This window comes from Canis lupus, chromosome 32 (assembly GCF_003254725.2).
Source record: "Canis lupus dingo isolate Sandy chromosome 32, ASM325472v2, whole genome shotgun sequence".
Taxonomy (NCBI): domain Eukaryota; kingdom Metazoa; phylum Chordata; class Mammalia; order Carnivora; family Canidae; genus Canis; species Canis lupus.
This window is the reverse complement of record NC_064274.1, coordinates 38,370,037-38,389,412: the sequence shown is the minus strand read 5'-3', so window position 1 is coordinate 38,389,412 and position 19,376 is coordinate 38,370,037. Positions and strand designations below refer to the sequence as shown.

General features: G+C 37.9%; 1 protein-coding gene across 5 annotated transcripts in view; it reads left to right on the top strand.

Annotated features, from left to right (window-relative positions):
* The window catches only part of PDE5A (phosphodiesterase 5A), a 134,064-nt gene that overhangs the window by 63,724 nt on the left and 50,964 nt on the right, over positions 1 to 19,376 (top strand). For all 5 annotated transcript variants that reach the window (XM_025466020.3, XM_025466019.3, XM_025466015.3 and 2 more), the window contains exons 8-11: positions 3,424 to 3,532; positions 4,568 to 4,655; positions 13,348 to 13,523; positions 15,639 to 15,698. In XM_025466020.3, the coding sequence (XP_025321805.1) occupies positions 3,424 to 3,532; positions 4,568 to 4,655; positions 13,348 to 13,523; positions 15,639 to 15,698 (433 nt within the window). The remainder of the gene's footprint in view (positions 1 to 3,423; positions 3,533 to 4,567; positions 4,656 to 13,347; positions 13,524 to 15,638; positions 15,699 to 19,376) is intronic.

Here is a 19,376-nt window from a genome sequence, read left to right as displayed (position 1 = left end):
GCTTTACTTAATAAGAGCCACCCAATTAGGAGGAAAAAACATGATATTTTAGTGCTATTATTCCATCTCAATTAACTTGATGTTAGTTTAGAATTATTGTAGAATTGATATATACTGAGTAGTATAGAATAATTCTTGAAGCTCATTTTCTTAGAATATATATATACTATATATATACTAGTTAATACTCGTTATTGGTTTTTATTTAGAGAACATAATGGCAGCAAATACAGTAACACTACAAAACAGTAAAAAAGGTTTTACTATAAGGAGCAATGCATACTGAGTAGAAGAAGAGTGTAGACTGTGAAATTTAAGTTCCACCATTTACTAGCTGTCGGGCATTTTGTAAATGATTTAACCTTTCAAAGCTTCAATTTCTTCATCTGTAAAATGGGAATACAAATAGCAGAATTGTAGTAAAGACTAAATGAGATAATGTACACAAAATGCTTCAGAAAATTACCTCCACATACTAAATGAGTATTAGCTATTATTTCCATGTCTCCTGTGTGTTTTTCTGGCTTTGCTTTACATAGCCTGCAGTGATGCCCATTTCGGTCTAAAGCACAGAAACTTCTCACACTCCTGTCTTGCCAAGGATATACTCCTGTACATTCCACCAATTGCCACTATGCAAAACACACTAGATGTAGGAATTAGCCCAGGTCCTCCAAGAAGCAAATGCGAAGACTCCTCTCATCATATCTGTGTCTTAAGTGGGGGTGAGATGTGGGCAGTAAAAGGAAAGAGTATAAACCAACCAGCTTTCTCTTAAGTGAGGTTTCTAGAAGCAGCCATATTTCTCCTTACATCCTATTGACTAGAACTCACATGATGATTCTAAACCACTAGTGGCTGGACAACATAGGGTTTATCCTGGGTGGCCATGTGTCCACATAAAGACGAACGGAAGAGGGTTTCAGAGACAGCTGGCAGCTTCTGCACTACACTCTCCCCAAACAGGGCATGTAACTGAATGTATTCTCTGTTCTGTGTCACAGCCTCTGTTGGATTGTAAGCTCCTTGTGACGGCTACTGACCTATATAAGCTTGTCTCCCACGTGACACTAAGGGGGCCTCTCGTGGATCAGGTGCTCAATCTGTATTTACTGAGTGCGGGAACTAAGAATTCACCAGCATGTCTTAGAGAGTAAGAAACAAAATGGTATCGCATAACTTAATACATCTTATTACTCATTTTTCATTAAAGTCACCATTAGGAGAACTGAAAATTTTCAGGAAATTTTAAAAAGAGAATTAGATTTCTATTGATTTAAAAGTAATTTAAATTACGTCTCCTCTATGTTAATGCCTGGAGGTCTGATCTTATGATCTCTGGCGAGCCACTTAACTATTTTGGGTTTCATCTGGCTCCCACTGTTAACATAATGATGGGGATAAGAGGAATAAAAGTCACTAATAGCATTGTTATTTTTTAAAAGATCTGGACAAAGGTGTCTTCTCCAGTGTACTTCTTTCTCCCTGTAACTATCTTTATTAAAGCTTCTTATTTTCTTTTTCTGAGACTTTAGCTATGTATAAGATATTTGTAGTTTTTATTGACCTAAATCCTGCACTTATCTCATAAACTTTTCTTGAGATTCCACTGAGATAATAAGCATGAAAGAGGAGCCAGGTCCCAGATCTGATTTGTAAGACAGTCCATGTGCCTTCACAGATGATCAGTGTTGTTCAGTAAATGCCCATTCTAAAATTCATCTGCTCCTATGTGACTACTGTCATTTGCTTCATGGGGTCAAATTTGACCCAATCTGACCAATTACACTTAAACTATAATGTATAGCAAAGAAGGGAAAGGCTAAAATATCTTGACCAGGAATGGGGCCAAACTTCAGGAGTCTCAGTGGAATTACTAGTGTTCAAGAGCACCATCCCGAAAGGGTTCACATGTTGGGTAGAAGATGGAACATAGAGAAAATGTTATAACTTCGAGAACATAGAACAGGTGGACATTTTTCCTGAGGCATGTATTTTACTTTGAAATCTTTCTTGCTCTTAGACTCTATTTCTTCAGTTGGTGATAATTAAGATAGGCATAGCCTTATAATTTGAGTAAATTTCCACAACCTGACACTCTTTCCCCAACTCATCCCCATCACTAGGGACCATGTAAAGTTTCCTGATGTAAAAAACATGGTCTATTTAGTGTTCCCAGCTGCAGCACTGGCATTGTACCCTCTGACATCTGATTGATCTTTTATATTCAACCTATTAAGCAAGAAACGGGGAAAACTGGGAAAAATATTGTAAGCTCAAGAAAATTATTGAAGAAGATAAATTTTTAATTTAAAAAAGTGTCATAAAGTCTCTCAAAGCAGAAAAAAGAAGAGCAGAAGCCTTAGAAATTTCCTTGAGGCATGCTTTATTTTTCCCTTGGTTTGAAATGTATATATGATTATTGGGGTGGATAAAACATGTAACTGGGGAAGTAAAACAGACACTAGACCTTAGTTATTCTATAATCTAATGAAAAAATAAGACAAAAAATTCATGCGGATTTTACATAAACGACAAAAAAAATCAGCGTGCCCATTTACAGTGGTGGTAACATTACTTACGGCATTTTATTTTCATATTTTTAAGACTTATTTATTTATTCATGAGAGAGAGAGAGAAGCAGAGACATAGAGGAAGAAGCAGGCTCCCTGCAGGGAACCAAATATGGGACTCGATCCTGGAACTCTGGGATCACACCCTGAGCTAAAGGCAAACGCTCAACCCCTGAGCCATCCAGGCATCCCACTTACGACATTTTAATTTTTTTTAAATTTTATTTATTTATGATAGTCACAGAGAGAGACAGAGAGAGAGAGGCAGAGACACAGGCAGAGGGAGAAGCAGGCTCCATGCAGGGAGCCTGACGTGGGATTCGATCCCAGGTCTCCAGGATCATGCCCTGGGCCAAAGGCAGGCGCCAAAGCGCTGTGCCACCCAGGGATCCCCCCACTTACGACATTTTATTTTTTTTTTATTTTTTATTTTTTTAAAATTTTTATTTATTTATGATAGTCACACAGAGAGAGAGAGGCAGAGACACAGGCAGAGGGAGAAGCAGGCTCCATGCACCGGGAGCCCGATGTGGGATTCGATCCTGGGTCTCCAGGATCGCACCCTGGGCCAAAGGCAGGCGCTAAACCGCTGCGCCACCCAGGGATCCCCACTTACGACATTTTAAGACTTGTTTTAGATAGCTGAAAAATTACTGGTCTTTGTCTTTTCAAAACATTTAAATTATAATAACTACAAAGTTGTAAATCATCACATTTAAAATGCATTTTCCAATTAAGATACACACTTTATAATTTAAGATTGGTGTGTATCTCTTATTATCATTTATTTAACTCTGTTTTGCCCATGTTTTTTCACTGCACAGAAAGAACTCATATCTTTTTTCTACAGGGAACGTGATGCAAACAGAATCAATTACATGTATGCTCAGTATGTCAAAAATACTATGGAACCACTTAATATCCCAGATGTCAGTAAGGACAAAAGATTTCCCTGGACAGTAAGTCAACCAACTTTAAACTTGGAGCTCAAATGCTGTTTTCCCATCAGATCTGCACTTATAGGGCCTCTTCAGCTGAAGACCTGACCTTAGAACTGGCTATTTCAGAGTGATCTGTGCTTTCCCTGATCTGATGAAACGAAATAAAATAAAATAGCTCATAATCTGTTGAGAGGCAGTCAGCTGTACTCCAGTATTTTTCTCTGTACTTACTAGCTTTGTATGCAGTGTGTAATAATGAATTATCATAAACTAATTTTGAGTCAATTCTATTACCTACTTTATGTCAGTGACATTCTTACAGTGTTGCTAGAGTTCTTAAGTTTGTCCTCAAAAATTAAGTTCCATATGGCTCAAACTTATATTACTGGGCATTTACTGCAGTGAGTAGCTTTGTGGAGAAATGAGTATGTTTTCTTTGACAGCAAAGCTACAAAGATCAGTTTCTCAGACACTGAAAACTTTGAATTCTAATGTTTTCTCTCATTTCTGGAAAAGCATTGCATTTTGAGGCAGCTGCCTTGATTTTGTTACTTGGGTATCTAGAAAGCCTTTTTAGAACTTTAGCAGTATGAGCAATAGAAACAGTGGCAGTCCTAAACAAAGACAAGTTTGTAGCATATAGTATCTGAGGTAGTGTAGTGCTTTTTAGATTCTGGCCATCTTAAGTTATTGAGACATGTACTATACCAGTATAGTAAATAATTACGTAAATATTTTGCTTAGTGTTACCAAAAGCTGCTTGGGAAGTTCAGAATGAAAAAAAAAAAAGGAAATATAGGACATTTATTACTTTTATTTTTTTTTTTTTTCATTTATTACTTTTAATAATGTAAAGACTAATTGCTGTATATTGCATGTATGTGAACTTCATTATAATTTGTACATTTTCTGCGCTCTGATGTTATCTCCAGCTAGTAAAAGATGAATATGATAGTGGTTTTAGATGTCTGATATAGTTTATATAGCACCTAATGGACAAATCAATTTCTTCATAATTTGTATCTGCTTTGTTTTATTTTTGTTTTTGTTTAGAATGAAAACACAGGAAATGTAAACCAGCAATGCATTAGAAGTTTGCTTTGTACTCCTATAAAAAATGGAAAGAAGAATAAAGTGATAGGTAAAACCTTTTATTCATCTCTACTCTATACTTATTAAAGAAAAAAAAATTGTTCCCAGAAATTTTTTCCTTCAGTTGTAAATTTGATAAAGTGTGTGAAAAAAAGATAAAAATTGGAATAAAATAATTTTGAAATAATTTTATTGATGTTAACATTGTTAGATATCTTAACTATAATGTATTTTTGTAATTATTATAATACTATTTCAACAAGATTTTTGTTGAAGAATGATGTGTAGAAAATTTGTAGACTGAGAAACATCAAGTTGATAATGTGTATTGCTTTAGAGACTCTCATTGCCTCTGTTTTTTTAAATGTGGGATTTGGGTTTTAGAGTGTATTCATATGTTCAAGAATATTTATTGAGCACTCCAGTATTCTAGTGATGTGGAATAAATTGGCGAGCAAAGTGGAAATCCTGGCCCTCAGGAGCTTACATTCTTATATTAAGGTAATAAGAAAAACGTCTACTTCAGGAATGTTGGAAGAATGCATCCTCAAAAAAAAAAAAATGGAATGATGTTACCTATTCTTGACATATTTGTTTCTTGGCCTTGCAGGTTATATTGAGAGTAGTAGAGAAAGTAGGAGGTTTTATTTGCCAATCATGCATGATTGACATATGAAACTAGTCTGAACTGTTAACGTTGGCCTGAGAACTTTGAAATAAGGGAAATACAAAGACCTTCTGAAAGCTAACCTTTAAATAGAAACCCTAATGAAGTGAGGCTTAGAAATATAAATTTACCTTAAAAAGTCTGAGTAGTTTCCAGATTGCAGGACTTAACTGTAATTTTATTGAAGGAGGCTATCAACCAGCAAGGCAGGGGAAGGGAGGTATTATTAATGAAAAAGGGGGAAAAAAGGACAAATATTGAAAGTACCTATGTAGGTTCTGCCCAGGGGTCAGAGACTCCTCACCCCTCAAGTGGAGTTGGATGTAGTAAGTTGCATCAGTGTGGGTTGAATAGTCTGACCACATGGTGAGGCCATTACTTGGTGGCAGTGGATGTAGCAGGCTGTAGCTTTCAGTGATTCCAGTCCCTTCGTCGGTGTGCATTCTTCCTATGAGATGCAGGCACCAGGGTATGCCAATAACCATCCCACCAATCTGACTTCCCTTGTTCTGATTATTTTTTCCCCAAGGTAACTTAATTCTTAGGAGGAGAATATATTACTTATATACTCAAAAATACCTTGATTGCTTTGACAGTTTCTTTAAAAAAAAAAAAAAAAAGATTTTATTTATTGTTCAAAAGGAAGAAAGAACAAGGGAGTGAGAGCACAAGAGCTGGGGGAGGGAGAAGCAGAGTCCCCGCTGAGCAGGGAGCCAGATACGATGCTCCAACTAGGAACCCAGGATCATGACCTGACCCAAAGGTAGACGCTTAACCGACTAGCCACTCAGGTGTCCCGACAGTTGTTTCTTATTATAAATCAGTGAACTGGACTTGAGGTGATAGGCTGGAGTTGCCAGTGCTATTGCCTGGGCCAGATGTTTCGTGCTATACACGAATATTTTGGTGTTAGATATTAGGCTTACGAAGTTAGTTACTGTGACTCTACCCTCAGAGAGATAGCTCTGTCTGCAGCCATGGCAATTTGGTTTCTAAACCTACAAGGCGAGGAGTTGGATCCTGACACTGGTGAACTGCCTGGTAAAGCCTCCCAGAAGTCAGCCTGGTGACTCCCGGCTGGGCTGTTTGCTGACCTGCACTCTTCACAGTTCTCAAAGAGAAAAGTAAACACTGATGAATACATAGTGAGCACATTTTCTTCTCAAGATGATCAGTTTGCCAACATAAGCAACAAGGAGACTGGCAAGGGTGCCTTCCGATATGATCCCAAGTAAACGCTACACTATAAAATTTTATTTCCTAGGAAATGCAAGGTGCAAACTACATTAGAAATATACATTAGAAATATATTTTAATGCTTTTTGATTTAAGGATAAAGACTTATTACAAAGCTGCCTCTGACCTTTGAAAATGTGAAATGAAATTCCAGAAGTGATGCATTATTCACTAATAAGTTTTCGTAAGGAGGACTGAGTGGCATCTTGCCACATCAGGTCACAGCTTTGCTTTTCCTCTCCAGCATCTCTTTGGAATAATAATTGGGAAAGGTGAGTAGCTGGAGGAAGTTATCTATCAGGCTTTGTCATCACTTGATGCAAATGTGAGCTGGTTCAGTGCAGTGCAAACAACCCCAAGTGGGAAGGGGACTTGGTGTCCATTTGGCTCTGCTCTTCCTTTATTCGGTTAAAACCTCATGAGCACATTACTCACCTTTGCAGAGTTGAACTAAATAACCTTTGAGACCTGCTCAAAATTCATATTCTATGATCCTGTCATGTTTCCTTCAAGGAGCAAAAAAATTTAAAAATACCAATTGAAGTAATCAGACTTGGCATATGTTTTGTGTCACCCTACTTGATGACAGAGCCAGGAAAGTAAGCAAATGTTATTTTCAGAGAGGAAACATTCCCCATTAATAAAAAGGGAAAAAATGGGGGTTTTGGTGTGGGCTCACGTTGATTCCAACTACAATAAGAAATATCTCCAGGGCTCCCTGCTTTTTAAAAGTGTGACAAAACAGAAAATTTGAATTCCTGCCTGTGTTTTGTGCCCACAGATGCAGCATGGAAAAGTCATGGCTGTAGATAATTTTTCTTACATATCACAGGCCAGATTCCTCTATTATGTAATTCTAATAGAGAATCCCCATAGAGTTACATGCAGAAAGGCAGACAGGCCCATGTGTTTTTTGTGATCTTCCTCTCTCCTCATATTTTTCCATTACTGACATTTAGATGAAATTATAGACATTAGACCAGTATGGGGCCTGTTGTACTCCCCGGGGTATTGTTTCCTATCAGATGTTTTCTTAGTGAGCTGGCTAATACAGAGTGTTTCCAGAGTTTTGCTTCCAATGCTATTAAGGAAATATTTTTCTCATTCAACATTCATTTATTTTAACCAATTATTTCCCCTACTTATTAGGTTAAATATGCCTTTTCCCGAATCATATTTACCAGAAATTCTTATTCTGATTTTCCATGCCAATTTCAGGACAGATTTTTGAAGAAATTAATCCCATTCCCATCCAAAAAAATATATGTTGAGAACATCTCCACTTTACATAACTGGCATTTTCATCTCTGTTAACGAAGAGTATAACAAAAATCACAGTGTTATATCACACATCACTTGACAGTGAAGTATGAGAAGTCCGTATGTGGACTCTTGAATAACATGGGGGCTGTGGGCGCTGACACCCCCCATGCATCCTGAAGTCGATATATGACTTTTAAATTTCCCCAAACCTAACTACTAATATAGTCTACTGTTGACTGGAAGGAAGCCTTTTCAGTAACAATTGATTAATCCATATTTTCTATGTTATATATATTATATAATGTTTTCTTACAATAAAGTATGCTATAGAAAAGAAAATGTTATTAAGAAAATTAGAAGGAAAAGAAAATATATTTACAGTACTATACTGTATTTATCAAAAAATCCACAGATAAGTGGACCCTCGCAGTTCTAATCCATGTTGTTACGGGTCATTCTTACTGAATGTATGTTTTAAACTGCTTAGTATCCTAATCCTCTACTCCTCTGTGTAACAATTTGATTCTTATATGTTTAAATTTGACACAATTTCACTTTATTTTTCATATTAAATGTTGCAAAAAAAAGTTGCCATTTGGCAATGTCACTAATTGCTCATTTGTTTATAAAAATATTTGCTAGGAAAAAAATATTTGCTAGGATTTTCCTAATGCAAGTATAATTAAACTGTGCAGTGTCATCCATGGTATGTATTGTTTATAATGCTTAAAGTATCTGGGTTTTTTTCCCAGAGAATTGTAAATTATGCTTAGTTATAATAAGCTCCAGGCAGTAAGACTGTAGGTGCAGTATTAATTGCAAGAAAATGAGAAAAAAATAAAACTAAGGAAGTAAGGTGAAAATCATAAAAGTGAAAATATATAGAATAAAAAATATAAGAATTATAGTTTCAAGAATTGATTGAAAAAATAGTAAGAAAAACTTCACAATAGCATTAGAAAACAGAAGCTTACCTTGACTGGACTAAAAACAATTAGGGAATTTCTGGAAGATATGAGGTATATACCAATAAGAACATATTTTTATATAAAATGAGCAAAATTTGAATAGAGATGAGAATATTAGAGAAAGTTGAATCTAAGGTAAAAACATCATATAAAGGGATGCATTGCATTGATTAAAGTTAAAATCCACCAAGAAAGTGTAATTGTTACAAATGCTTCTAATAAACTAACATCATTGATATACACAAGCCAAAGCTATTAAAAATATAGGGAGAGGGCGCCTGTGTGGCTCAGTCGGTTAAGCATCTGCCTTTGGCTCAGGTCGTGATCCCAGGGTCCTGAGATCAAGTCCCACGTTGTGCTCCCCACTCAGCAGGGAATCTGCTTCTCTGCCTCCCCCTCCCCCCTCTCATGCTCTCTATCTCTCTCTCTGTCAAATAAATAATTAAAAAAAAAAATGTGTGCCAGAAAAGATGGAAAGACGGATGGAATACAGTACTTTAAATGCAGACCCAAGGGCAGCCCCGGTGGCGCAGCGGTTTAGCGCTGCCTGCAGCCTGGGGTGTGATCCTGGAGCCCCGGGATCAAGTCCCACATCGGGCTTCCTGCCTGGAGCCTGCTTCTCCCTCTGCCTATGTCTCTGCCTCTCTCTCTCTCTCCTCTCTCTCTCCCTCTCTCTCTTATTTCTTTCTCTGTGTGTGTGTCTCTATGAATAAATAAACAAAATCTTAAAAAAAATAAAATAAAATAAAAAATAAATGCAGACCCAAGTCTGATACATATGTATTAGTGTTATGTATATAATAGTTGTTTCTAAGATGCCATTGGTTGAAAGACTTCATTTTCTATACTTCCAAGAAAGAAAAAAAATGATTTCAATTAAACTATGACAAGCATTGATTGGGATGCAAACTGATTTCAAAAAATATTAAAATGTGGAAAAACAACCTAGTAGTTGAAGTACTAAGAGTGACTTTATTATTTAAGGTGGCAATTCAAATCATTGGAGAAGGGATGACTATTCAAGTATTTTAAGAATCTAAGCAGTAATTCGTGGGGAAAATGAAGTTGAATTAAAAAATTAAATGTGATATCGTGAATCTATAAAAGTACTAGGAGAACTATAGGTTCATATATAATCAGAGAAGCTGTTAAAAGCAAGGCACTATACAGCAGAAAACCTCAGATTAAGATAACTGATAAATGACAAGAGAAAAAAAAATTCCAAGACTGGTGATAAGGACAGGTCTTACATATTGGCAACACAGGATGCTAATTTTGGAGTCCACACTGTATGATAGAGGGTACATGAGTCTACACATAGAATCTAAGCACTGTCCCTTCTCTGCCAAAAAGCCAGAAGAAAAACAATGGTTGCTAACATCGGATCCCTGGAATTACAGAAAAGAAAACATAATTGTGTGATTTTTAGAAGAAACCATCTAGTCCCTTCAGCATAATTGGTAGAGATGGCCTTTGGTGACAGCTTAGCTCTCAGAGTTGCCATGAGGACCATGTGAAACAACATCTGGACAAGTACTTTGTGTACTCTAATAATATTAAGTAACACTACTATTTTACTAACTGCCCTACCTCTTGGTTTTCTCCTAATGTTTTTGAATATTTTATTTTATGATTTCTATATTAATTGATTTTTGCTGAGCGGTTTTGTCTTACTTTTGGGTCTGCATTAGGTATTCTGTTTTCACATATAAGTGATTCTGATTTTATATAGATTCCTGGTAAGATGTGACATCTCAAGTGACCAGTTTTAAATTTCATTATTATACTCTTTATCCACTCTACCAGTCATTAATGAAGTTCTCAAAATCCTATCTATAAATGTGTCCAGGCTTTATATTGTCTCCCATAAAGAGACTCTATTTGTTTGAATAAACCTTCTTCCTTATAGCCTTAAAAACAAAAACAAAAACCTGGGTATTTTTGTTTGATAGAATTAAATTTTCTGAAAGATATAAAGAAATCAGCGAGGTGATCGTGAATGCTACATAAATATGACTGCCCATTCTGCTTTCAAAGGAGAATCAAATTATACGCCCAAATATATAATTTGTCTTCACCCCTTTTCTTGCACAGAGCCTAGCTCTGTCTACACATCTGTATCCGGAGTGGTGGATGGTAACGCAAACACACTTCAGCTGTTCTGCTATGAGCGTGGTTGTTAAGCCAACTCCTGATACTTGTACATTTAACATTCATTTCTATATCTTTGAATTCCAGAGGTATTAACCAGTATTTCTTAATGCGCATTCAGTGACTTTTGCGTAAGGCAAGATTTGACCTGACGTGCAGGAGAGTTACTAAGCTAGGTCAGAAGCCCAGGAGCCTGCCTGTCAGCCACGTCTCAACTCCTTCCTTTTGTCTTTGCCTTTACATACATACAGTAATTCTTAGGAAGTGTTAAAAAGAAAAATCTTGTTTATAAAACATGGCCATCAAGTAGGAGATGACTTCAATCAAAATTGAAAGGCAATTACATTGTGATGTGAAGATAAGGCATGAAACAAAGGACTCTCAAGAAAATGTGATTTGGGAGATAGCCAGATCCCAGATAAGCAGTTCCATATTTATAATTTGGGGACTCACATGGGTCAGAGGACAGAACCCTCACCTTGTACCATATGGGGGATGTATTCTTCTGAGAGTATGCCAATTGCTGTTTCATTATGGTTTCTCTTGCAGTGTCCAAATTCATTATGTTTCGTTAAAAGTATTTCTTGATAATGGAATAGGTGTTAGAGAAGTAACCCCTCCGGTACTAATACAGACAGATAAGGATGTATTTCCTGTCTATAGTAGCAAAACTCCCACAAACAAATGAGAGCAAAAATGAGAGTACAATTAATTTGTAGCTTTCAAAATAAATTGCATATCGATGGCGATAAAGGGACTTAATGTGCCACCGTGGATCACTGTGGACTCTGAAATCCTTTTGTACTCTGGGAAAAATAAGAGATAACAGACTATAATCTTCATGGGAAAGTAGTTGGGGTCAGAGCTGCAGTCCTGCATTCTTTCTTTAACTCAGTAAACATTTTTTGAGTTCCTGCTATATGCCAGGCATTTTGCTAGCTGAGAAAGTGGAACTGAAAAAATCCCTAGGCCCAAGATACGTACAGCCTAGGAAGAGAGCCAGAAGGAAAATCCACCGTGATACACCAAGGGATAATTTTTTTTCCTCTCCAAATTTTTATTTAAATTCTAGTTAGTTCACATATAGTGTAACATTGGTTTCAGGAGTGGAATTCAGTGAAGTAAGCCAGTCGGAGAAAGACTGGTACTGAGTGGTAACATTGAGGACAAAGAAAAGAGAAGTGCCTGCCTCACCTGGGAAGTAGGCTGCCTCCAGGAGCTAATGTGAAGGAGATTTAGGTGTCAACTGGATGATAGGAAAGAGAGCAGTGTGGTGAGCAGTGGAGGCTGGTGGGAAAGCACAGCCAAGGATGTGAGCAAGCAAGATGCAGTCAGGGGACTGCCAGGAGTGATCGGAAGGAGGTCAAAGGGCACAAGCAGCAGAGTGCAGTAAATAGTGGCCTTTGCGACTAGGCTGAGCTAGAGTTCAAATTTTAGATCTAAGCATACCAGCTAGTGGCCTTGAGCAAATGACTTAATCCGAGACTCAGATTTTTGGTTTGTAAAATAGGGATGGTCACGCCTACCTCGTACCGTAAGTCGTAAGGCCCAGAGATTGTGTGTTATACCGAAGGTTTTAGCACAACACCTGCCCCACAGTGGGCGCACATGATGGAACTGTTATTATTTATTTACAGAAGAAATAAGGATTTAATGACACTTGTTAAACCCAGAGGTAGGAGGTCACCAAACTCAGAGAGGCCTTGAGGCTCAGAATCCCACAGAACTAGTTCAGTCAAGATTTATCATAATGTTGACATAATTTTTTCCTTTATATTGACCATATGTTTGACCTTCTAAGAGAAGCTAGGATTTCAGAGGTTATGATTTTCTTTAAAGATTACTTCTGCCTTTATTTCTAAGTAAATAGTCATTTTTATTTGCATTTATTTGCAGTATCAAAAGTTGTCTGCAAATATGATTCTCCTGGGTGCAGAGGTGCTTATTTGAAATTTGAGACTGTCTATATGAATTTGCCTGTTTTGTACCTTCTGTTTTGTATGTAATTGTGTTTTTTTAACTTCTGGTTTCTCAGTAAGGAAAGGCAGTCTGTGTGACCCAAAATTCTGACGTGCAACAAAATTGTTTTCTTGGCAAGTGGACAAAAATCCAATTAGTCTCCAAAGGACAAATTGTCTTTGGGGACTCAACTGATCTAAAATTCGTGACTGAGTCTAGAAGAAAATAGTACTCTAGGATTTTTTTGAACACAGGCAACATACATTTAGGACTGTGTGAAACAAATTCTCATGTAAATTAATTCAGTTTACTTTTCTATCTTATATTTGTGAGGATCAGTTTGCTTCTTTGGAGATTGCAAGCATTCCTAAGAGGAAAGTATAGGAAAATCTTGGCGGCGGCGGTGTGTGTGGGGGGGAGAGAGGGGGTGGTGGTGTTAAAGTCAATAAAAACTATAATAATTAATAATATTTGCTCAATTTCTTGGATTGTTATAGGGGTTTGCCAACTTGTTAATAAGATGGAGGAGAATACTGGCAAGGTTAAGCCTTTCAACCGAAATGATGAACAGTTTCTGGAGGCTTTTGTCATCTTTTGCGGCTTGGGGATCCAGAACACACAGATGTATGAAGCAGTGGAGAGAGCCATGGCCAAGCAGATGGTCACACTGGAGGTGGGCTGGCTCATGCAGGACGCTCTCGATCTCTGCGGCCACACACTCAGCTTCTGCCCTTTCCCCTGTAACAGCTTGTGGGGTCTGTGTGTGATCTCACTGTCTCCTCCCAAGAATTGGCCTGAAACCTTAGTTCCTCTTTTAACCAGCTAAGGAAACGGAGACCCAGCATATTGTAGAAACATATCAAAGGTCGTATGACCAAACCAAAACTCAGGGCTGGTTGTCCCTTCACTCCTTAGACTTTAAGAGTCCATTCACACAGACATCTGCTGTCACTGAAGCCAGTGTCTTTCCCACTGTCTGAGCCTCCCCATCTCCTCATGAGGAGTCGTAGTCACACATCTTAAAAGACAAAAACAGAAACCCCAAGCACTTGGAGAATCAGAATTGAGGAAAGGGGGACTCTTTCAGATCACAGATTTATGGATCCCACTTCTGAGAATCCTCATTCCTGAATCATGGGTAGAGGCTGGGAATCTATGTTATTCTAGAGCTCCTCCAAGCGATTCTGAATGTGCAGGCAGCTAGTGAGCCATTGGTTTGGCACACTGACCTCAGGCAGGCTCCCTTCCAAGTGGGACTACCCTACCCCAAGGTGGGGAGCAGCCCTTCCCAGATGATTTTCACAAACTGTCCTGAAAACTTTCACTTGGTATAATAGAAATTTCTTACATCAGAGACCAGGTTAGGAAAATAGACTTCAAAAGGGCAAATGCCTCTACTTATTCATACACTGGTATGAAATATATTTGAATGTTTGCCTATTCTTATTTAGTTGATTGAGATCAGTGGGAATCAGTGTTTGGAATATGCTAACTTTTCCTCCAATCCTCTAAAAAATACCTAACCTAAATAGCATGAAAGCTATGCATTATAAGTAAAAATTTACCAATAACCAAGATGGTAGACTTTACTTTCTAAAAGGAATATATAACACTAATAGTTTTGCCATAGTATCATATAAGAGACTTTGGATTATAAGTCAGTGGAAATCTTTTTAAAATGCACACATGTGGGACACCTGGGTGGCTCAGTGGTTGAGCATCTGCCTTTGGCTCAGGGTGTGATCACAGAATCCAGAATTGAGTCCCACATCAGGCTGCCGTCATGGGGCCTGCTTCTCCCTCTGCCTGTGTCTCTGCCTCTCTCTCTCTCTCTCTGTGTCTCTCATGAATAAATAAAATCTTAAAAAAAGAAATACATGCATATGTGTATGTACATGTACATATGTACACACAAACATGCGTGTGTATATATGCACACATATACCTCAAATTACATTCATATAATACATATACATACATGTAGTTTCACACATGTGTATACATGTATACACATGTGTATAGTTTTTAAATAAAAATTTTTAGTTTCCATGGTTTTGCTGAATGAATCTCTAAGCCAGCTATCAATTAGAAATTATCTTTCTGTAAAAACTTTTTTTTTCTTTAAAGATTTTATTTATTCATGAGAAACACAGAGAGAGAGGTAGAGACATAGGAAGAGGGAGAAGCAGGCTCCATGCAGGGAGCCTGATGTGGGCCTTGATCCTGGAACTCTAGGATCATGCCCTGAGCCGAAGTCAGATGCTTAACCGCTGAGCCACCCAGGCGTCCCTGTAAAAACTTTTTCTTATGGAAAATTGCAAGCATATACAGAGGAAGAGAGAACAGCTTACTGAGAGTCCATGTACTCATTAGCCATCTTTAATAATTACTGACTCATTATTTTTTAAAAAACCAATACGAAAAAAGGGAAAAAAGCAGCACAAAGTAATTTTTCTGCCATGTTTGAGCCAGTAGCATGGCTGATAAATAATGTGCTCTTTATATATATCAACAGTGTCAGAATTAAAGTGACAAAACGTTCTCTGAACCTAAGGAGTATAATCTTTTGTCTTCTGAAACAAAGACAAAAGATTAAATCGAAATCTGGGATTTTTCTCTCTGGTGAAGAAAGCAGGAAACAAGATCTGACATACAGAGGTGTGTAGTTCTGTCTCCAGGAAGTTTTAGCAGAAGCTCAAGCTTGCACCCGTCAAAGTCTACAGTCAAAGTCTACACATTCGGTAGCCCTCTCTTGGATAACCTGTTTCCTTTGTTTCTTACCCTGTAGGTTCTATCCTACCATGCTTCAGCAGCAGAGGAGGAAACAAAAGAGCTCCAATCCTTGGCGGTAATTCACCTCTTTCTTTGTAAAAGTGACTAACTGGAGGCATCTTATTAGTACATGAACATGGTTCTCTTAGGATAACTGCTTCTAATAGCAATGGTCTCATTGAATTAAATGTAAATATTTAGATGGACATTCATAAAAAATGTAACCAATTCTACTTGTAGTGCTACAAAGTCACTGATGATACAAAGCAATGGATAACACACTGACTTTATAATACATAAGATTTGATTTTTTTTCTAGTAATGTTACATCATTCTTAGGCCAAAACTAAACTTGCTTTTCAGTTCCTGGGGAAATGTGGACAGGTGACCGCAAGGTGTAGTGGCTTAGTTAGGGTAATGACAACAAAGATGTAGCTTATTGCCAACAACCTGCTCTGTATTATCAAGAATGGAGAGTGATTTCAGTGTCTGACCATATGCCTTATAGAATGTTATTTGAAATTAGGTTCAGGATCCCTGGGTGGCTCAGTGGTTTAGAGCCTGCCTTCAGCCCAGGGCGTGATCCTGGAGACCCAGGATCAAGTCCCACATCAGGCTCCCTGCATAGAGCCTGCTTCTCCCTCTGCCTCTCTTTATGTATCTCATAAATAAATAAAATCTTAAAAAAAAAATGAAATTGGGTTCAAGTAAGGTCAGTCCCTGAATTCTCATTACATTTTTATTTAGTTTGTTATGAGAATAAAAGCACACTGATATATCAGTAGAATGTTAAGTGTGCTAGGTCTTGATTCAGATTAATGAAAATTTGAGGCACTTGCACACTGACTTCAAAGGCTGGCCTTCTGGGTTGACATTATATACTTAGGACCGCATGGAGGAGGTCTATGTGAGATGTGAGGAGAGTCTGTAAAGAATGAGAAGGGTGGGGCATCTGGGTGACTCAGTGGTTGAGGGTCCACCTTTGGCTCAGGGTGTGATCCTGGTGTCTGGGATCGCATCAGGCTCCCCTTCCTGCAGGGAACATACTTCTCCCTCTGCCTGTGGCTCTGCCTCTGTGTGTGTGTGTCTCTCGTGGATAAATAAATAATCTTTAAAAAAAAAAAAAGGAATGAGAAGGGTGCGAATAGGTCACTGAGACTTTTCCCTGTCGTCATCATCATCCTAGCTGGCCAAATGCCAGCCCTCTGTGGCCTTACCTGCATTTTCTCATGTAAACTGGCATGCGCCTTGTGAGGGTCAGGAAGGTTGAGAGAAGGCTACTGGACTCTGTGATCATGTGACCGTCCAGAAAGCAGCTTTCGGTATAAAACTGCCAGAGGTAAGAGTGAATGGTGACAAAATGGAGGAAGTGAACCATAGACTAGCTTTAAAAGATAAGTTTTGTGTAAAAGAGGAAGTGGAGAAGGAGTTATGAGGGGTGTTGGCTGAACCCCCTGAAGTTTTTTTGCTTTGGTTTGCTTTGTCGTCGTGTGTACAGGTTGCTCACAAGCTAGAGAACCAAAGGCGAAGATGCGGGGTCGAGCCAGTGCAAGGCAAAGAAGAAATCTTTCCAGACCTTGGAGCATCCTAGGCATTGAGCCAGACAGGAGGGAAGGGATGCAATAATGATAGTAATCCGAATAGCTACATGTATTGAGCACTTACCATGTACCTGGCATCTTTGAAGTTCTTTGCTTGTGTCAACTAAGTGTATCTAGACAATAGCAAAGAGGCCAGGACCAGTTAGCATTTAGAATTTGAGGAATTTGAGGTTGAGGAGATCTCAGGATCTCCTGGGTGGTAAGTGATGGTGCTGGGACCAGATCCAGGCAGCCCACAGCCAGAGCCCATGCTCCATTGCACAGCACTGGAGAGGTAATGAGCTGGAAAAGAAGAAAGGATGAGAACATTCTCGATTAAATAGTGCGTAGGAAGTACAGCCGCTTGCCAAGGACAGTTTAAGGAACTTGAGGTGATTTGTCCTAAAAGGTTAAGCTTCTTCTTTGGGGGTTGGGCTCATTCCAAATGGCTGTATTTATTTTGTTGATGATGGTATTCAAAGGAATGAGCAGTTTTTCAATTATTTACAAAGGTTTATAGGTTTTAAATATCTTTCACATCAGGCTTAATTGGCCTGTTGGTCTCATCCTCCCAGAATGATGAAGTTTCGAACTAAATGCATGCTGTGAGTTGGAAATTATCACATGGAAAGATACATCTTGAAATGCTTGCAGGCACTGCAGGATTATTAAATTAGTTCTAAAATGAGGGCAAGGTTACACCCTGCCATGTGTTGTTTTAAGTAAATAAAAACTGGCAAATAGAGCAATTTCTAAAGATAATGCTAAAAAAAATAATCGCTTAGGTTATTGAATTTTGCTTTTCACTTTGAAAATAGTCTTTCAGAAAATTATTTTCTTAATTTTTTAAAATTTTAACAAGAAGAAAACACTTTGGAGTAACTGAAAATTGCTATATTGCAGTATTGTTCAAAACCATCTGTTGTTTCATTTGGAAAATAGATTTCTGGCAGCTGCATTGAGAAATTTAGGGTTATAAGCTTGTAGGTCAAGTACTTTATTTAAATTGGTTGAAATTCAGCAACTGAATTCAATGCTGGTTTTCTAGCAACCTAATAAAAATTCCTTTACAGCTCCAACTACACAGGTGTCTGCATTATCCAGCAACTACCAAAGTTGCTGCCTTTGTCATGTATTTGATGATTTATCTCAATTTAAAACCTAAAATAAATCAAAAAGCTATCTAATGTGTTCCTAACTTTTATTTTTACAAATTAGTTCTTAAATAATATACTTCAGTACGCTAAGTATTTATGCCTGTGTCCAGAAAAGTTCTCTAATAATAACAGAAGTATAACAAAGTTGATAGGAAACTCAGAATCTTCTTCTTCTTTTTTTTTTTTCTTGTTTTACTGAAGTTTTTAATGTAATTTCCCTTGACTTAAAATTGGGCATAGCAGAAATAGGGCCTTAAACTAAGCATTCTACTGTATACTGTTTAATGATCTTTAGTAACAAGTTGTTCACATAAAAATAAATGGACCCCAGCTACCTGGTTATGGCTATTAGAATAATAAATCATCAGTGTTTTTATTTTTAAAGATTTTATTTATTTATTCCTGAGAGACACACAGAGGTCGAGACATAGGCAGAGTGAAAAGCAGGCTCCCTGCAGGGAGGCCTATGCGGGACTTGATCCCAGGATCCCGGGATCACGACAGGAGCCAAAGGCAGATGCTCAACCACTGAGCCCCAAATTTATCAGTTAAGATATCAGAAAGTAATCAATGTTTATTTCCAGGAACTAAATATTTGATTGATGGATTGCCTTTTCTGCTTTCCTCTCTTGTTAGAAGAGCAGTATATAAACATATATTAGAGTTTAGTTTTTTCAAATAAGCTGCTCCGTTTTGTCATAGAATCAGTGCTTATTCAGTTCATACCTAGAGCTTCTGCTTTATGGCAATTTCCATAATCATACGTAATGTATCTAAAAGCAAACTGAGACCTTTTTGTGATCCTGAAAGGTCTTGTGCATCAAAATAGTGAGAAGGGAAGAAGCTGACCTCTTAGGCAGGATTTCCTTAGGACAGAATTGACTTTATCTTTTCAGAGCCAGAAACTTCACATGAACTCCTTTGAATCAGGCATGTGCATTCCTGCTGCAGGTGACAGCCGTAAAGGGGAGAGCCAGTTCCCTGATCCAAATCTCTGATGCCTAAGGGAGTGTTAGA